The 4,917-nt window shown below is 41.3% G+C and overlaps 1 protein-coding gene across 1 annotated transcript in view; it reads left to right on the forward strand.

The window, feature by feature from the left end:
• Positions 1-4,917, forward strand: part of tenm1 (teneurin transmembrane protein 1) — a gene marked incomplete at its 5' end in the record, with an annotated part of 152,539 nt that overhangs the window by 137,090 nt on the left and 10,532 nt on the right. The window contains 2 exon segments of the mRNA XM_014022069.1: positions 3,328-3,539; positions 4,338-4,639. Of these exon segments, the coding sequence (XP_013877523.1) occupies positions 3,328-3,539; positions 4,338-4,639 (514 nt within the window).

The raw sequence follows: 4,917 nt of genomic DNA on the forward strand, positions 1-4,917 counted from the left end.
TATATATACTGTGTATATACAGTATATGTGCTCTTTACCCACTTCTATAATTGATTAAATCTAACCTCAAGAGTACAAAGATACACAACAGATTCTAGTAAGTCATTGATGATTAAACCAAAATTAAACCAAAATGGAAAAGTTATGTGTAAAAGATTGAGTCCATTCTTACTGGTTTCATTTAGTTTATTAGGGAGAATAGCAGCCAGGTGCTGGTAACCAAATGTATTGATTAGTTGATCATTATCAGTGTGATGAACTTAATGATTTTTGTGTCTGTTTGCTGTTCTGGAGCACACAGGTGTGTGTTAACACAATGTCAATGTGGAAAGATGTCAACAATGGCTTTAGACTGTTGCTGTCCATCAGTTTGGGAAGTTTTAAATTCTTCAAGGAGAAAGATTATTCACAAGAGGGGAACCTTTAAGACAGCTGCTGTTTTCTGAAGAGAGGATAATCGCAGCATATTTACCCCAAGGTCAGACGAGAGAAAAACCAGACTCTACAGACCTCAGTTAAAAGGTTAGAGGTTAAAGTTCATGGCAGGACAGTTAGAAGAAAGACTTCTTTAGTAGAACTGCAAAGAGAAAGCCTCTTTTCTCTGAAAGGAATATGGCAGCACAACTTAGGTTTGTAAAGTTTCTTCTGAATGAACCATGAGACTTCCAGAGCTGTCTTTTAGACWGATGAGACCAAAGTATGTATATTTACCCATAATGCTCAGCACCAGGTTTGGCAGAAACTAAACAACAAATCAGCTGTAAGGTAGTGATGACCTGTGCATCTTACAATCATTTTGTCGACCATGAACTCTTCTGCAGTCCAAAGTATCCTAACAGTGTTGAGCAGCACAAATCTAAAAATTTGTTCCACTAGACCTAAAGCACTAACGCAAAAAAATTGGTCTCCTAAACCTAAAGCACTGATACTGAAAAATACAACCCATGGAACATTCCTCAGAGTCAACATGAGTCACATAATGCTATAATGCTCTCTAATGCCACATCATCAGCATTTTACAGCCTTGTGTGTGTCTGTGCACTTAACGCAAGTGACTCTTTGAAACCAACCTTTCACTCATGGTGGTAATTAAACAGTTGCTGAGTATCGCTAGCTTTGCTGCTCGTTGGTCATTTTTCCGTGTTTATGTTTCAGCTTCGGTCAGAAGTATGGATTATTTTGAATTAAAATGCTCAAAGGAGAAATGTTTCATTATTTTTGCTGGGACTGAGGCTGTCACCCAGTGATGTAGCTCCAACGCCTTGCTGCTACATGAGCACAGAGATTTGTGGGAATTGTCTCGTTTTGGCTATAAACTAAAACCATGAGTCAGGAGTGCAGTCAGTCAAGAGTACACAGCTTCTGAGAGAAACAGAATGTGATTCCAACCCATGAGGGTTTGCTGTCATGAGACAATATTTACTGTGTGCAGAATATTGTCAGTAAGTCACCTATAATGGGTAAGTGACACACATATGGACAAAATGAGTGACAGCTTTCACCCTCAGCCGTTAATGATAATGCTGATCAATAGATCAGTCACATGGAGGCAGGGCTTAAAAGCCTGAATTTTGCCTGAAACTCTCAGACTGAAGAAGTCTCTTGGAGGAGAGACGAAACGTTTCATTAGAGAAGAACCCGTCCAGAAGACCTATACTATTTTTTTCTTGCTGATCAATAGACCTCAGTTAGTGCCTCTAAATAGATTCCATAAATTTAGCAAGTGCTAATTCACTAATGAATTWGAATATTGGCAAAAGCCCAAAGTACTAATAAGGAAATCATTTTGTCTATTAGTGCTTTAGGGGGACTGTGCCCACCACTGTATCCTAGATTCAAATATGAGGCTAACGTAAGAGACTAATAAAGTCCTTCTGAAACAAACTACTGAAATTTAWTGCTGCTAAAACTGGTTCTACAAGCTGCTGGATTCACTGCCTTTATTTTTGTTTAATAAATAATGACATAGTGGAATCTGTTGTACACTTGTGGTTTGATATGATCATTACAGAGTGTTGTAAAGCTCAGATTATTTTTATTGTGCTCRGATATGTGCATAAAACCCCAGAACTGAGGGACGGACTTCCTTTTCCCCGTGCCTGTAAGACAGAAAACTTTKAAATCTTTGCTGAAGCCATAACCTTATGGAAGAAAACAATGGCTTCACCTTCTGACACATAAAATTAGAAAGACATAGCRCTGCCATTAGGTTATGTGGGGTACAATCAATAGAGGCCTTTAGCTGTCGCAGCAGGTATTTACTGCCATTGTTAATACAGTTCAGCAGTTCTTTCAAGTTACAGAGTTTGTCCAGGGTCGTTGGGAACGCTCTCGTCTCTGCTGCTGGTTCACTTCTCACTCCTTTGTGATTGGTGAGCCATGATCAGGTGTCACTAATCTGCGAGGCGCGGCTAGGTGTGTATGTGCGTGCGTGTTTTTCACTTTGCCCTCCCAGTGAAAAGACTCTCACCTTTCCTTTAACTGATCTAATTTCAGCAGAACAAACGGAGCCTTAGAGAGGATAGAGATAGTGGTAATTGTCCCTTGAGAGGAGACAAGGAAAAGTAAGGAACCAAAAAAAAACACATAGGCGGTGATACAGAGGTAGGTGAGGGAGTAAAAAGAACAGAAAAGGAGAGGGAAAAGATGACAGCTCAGAGAAGTGACAGCTCGAGAAGCGAGACGAACAGACTGCGAGTTCCCCAGGGCTGTGGAAAAGCCTCCATCTCACTCTCAGCCCTCGTGCCATTTTCCCATTAACAAAAGGTTCCGAATCAACATTCCACAGAAAATAAAAATAGGAGATGTAACGCTGATCCAGCTATCTGGCGGCTCCAAAGCAAGACACTAAGTCATTTTAACTGCAATCAGGGCCATCTCAAATAGCAGCATAATGGTGTTTCATTAACAGGGTCTTTTTTTTTTCCAAAAGCAGGATGAGCCACAGTAGGTAGCAGTGGAAGTGAAGAATGGCGTTGTTAATGTCTATGTCCTGACATTAAGGAGCACATTGGCTCATCATKGCTATTGTCTTTAGATTTCATTATCTCTCCATATTAAAGGTCACCACTGGAAGTGCTATAGCAATGTGGGGATAGTGAAGATTGAATGGATTGAAAGAAGTCTGTCTGTGTTAATAATGTTGAAATTTGTCTTTTTTTTATTCAATTAATTAGGCAGTCTTGTAAGGGTAGCGTGAAGGCCAATGTTACAGGCTTYGTAGCGTTTGTCATTGACATGCTAATGGATTTTTAGAGAACAACACACAGTTTCTGCATTTCTAACTGAAATCCTCACCTCCACCCCACCCCCCCACCACCCCCGAAGGGCCCCTGACAAGCCGGCAAATCTTCCGCTTCAGTGAAGAAGGCTTGGTCAACGCCAGGTTTGACTACAGCTACAACAACTTCCGAGTCACCAGCATGCAGGCTGTCATCAACGAGACCCCTCTGCCCATCGATCTGTACCGTTACGTGGACGTGTCCGGACGGGTCGAGCAGTTTGGCAAGTTCAGCGTCATCTTCTAYGACCTCAACCAGGTAAGGAGCACAGGTGAAAGCAACAGCGATAACTCTGTTGCTCCAAACTGAGGTTCTTTTAAATAGAGGTACAACAGGTAAGATTTTAATTCTTCMTAGTTAGAAGCCCACTTCAGTGGATTTAAGATGTGGCTTTAATACATAACAAACAAAAAAATACTCTAGTGATTACTATTTTATTAATACCTGGAGGTCAGCCCACTGTTTAATTTAAAATTCATTCATGGCCACGAACACAAGGATTATTTTTATCAGACTCCACAGATCCTCCAAGCTCAGTGAATGGGTGCATTTTAGCACCTTTAGCTCATTGTTTTGGCTTTATGAGCCCTTGGTGCAAGTTCACTGGCTTAAATAACTTTCCAATCATGGGCTGGTGGCTGCAATTAAAAGAAAGATTTTTTTTACCCAGGCAAATATACAGACTCCAAAAAGCTATTTTTTGTAGTTAATTTATAAGCAATACCAATTCACAACAAAACTAACAAAAATAGTAGGCACCTTATGCTGATATCCCAATAAATATAGTTSAGTTCAGTGTAAATTGGTGATTAGATGTGGTCAGAAGATCAGGAGCTGTGTCTAAATGACTCAGAGTCATCAGTCCATAACTGTAAAGTTCATCAAACAACAAAGTTTTATTCCTAACTTGTAAATTTTAAATTGTTTACCTCCTGAACCCAAACTGAAAGCTGGAGGCTTTTATTTARTCCTTAAGGAATATGTTTGTAACAAGAAAGATTTTAAAAGTTTTTGTTGTTACATTCTAAAGTTTTCACACCTTTCTGTTTGTCTTAGGTGATCACCACCCATCTGATGAAGCACACCAAGGTATTCAACTCCTACGGTCAGGTGGTGGAGGTCCAGTATGAGATCCTAAAGTCCATCGCCTACTGGATGACCATTCAGTATGACTCAGCGGGGCGCACCACTACCTGTGACATCAGGGTAGGCGTGGACAGCAATGTGACGCGCTACACGTACGAGTACGACGCAGACAGTCAGCTGCAGAGCGCCTCGGTCAATGAGCGTCCTCAGTGGCGCTACAGTTACGACCTCAATGGGAACATTAACCTGCACAGCCTCGGGACAAGCACCAGGTGAGAATTTGATGTTTTAATCCAGTTACAGCTGGAAGTGGGTTGAGGGTTGAGTATTGGCGTCATATGATACTGTATATGGTAAATGGACTGTACTTCTATAACGCCTTTCTATCCATCCAAGACACTCAAAGCGCTYCACACTGCAGACATTCACCCATGCACACACACATTCACACACTGACGATGGCAAACTACAGTTGTAGCCACAGCTGCCCTGGGGTGCACTGACAGAGGTGAGGCTGCCATACACAGGCGCCACCGGACCCTCTGACCAC

Source organism: Austrofundulus limnaeus, unplaced genomic scaffold (genome assembly GCF_001266775.1).
Source record: "Austrofundulus limnaeus strain Quisiro unplaced genomic scaffold, Austrofundulus_limnaeus-1.0 Scaffold317, whole genome shotgun sequence".
NCBI classification, from domain to species: Eukaryota; Metazoa; Chordata; class Actinopteri; order Cyprinodontiformes; family Rivulidae; genus Austrofundulus; species Austrofundulus limnaeus.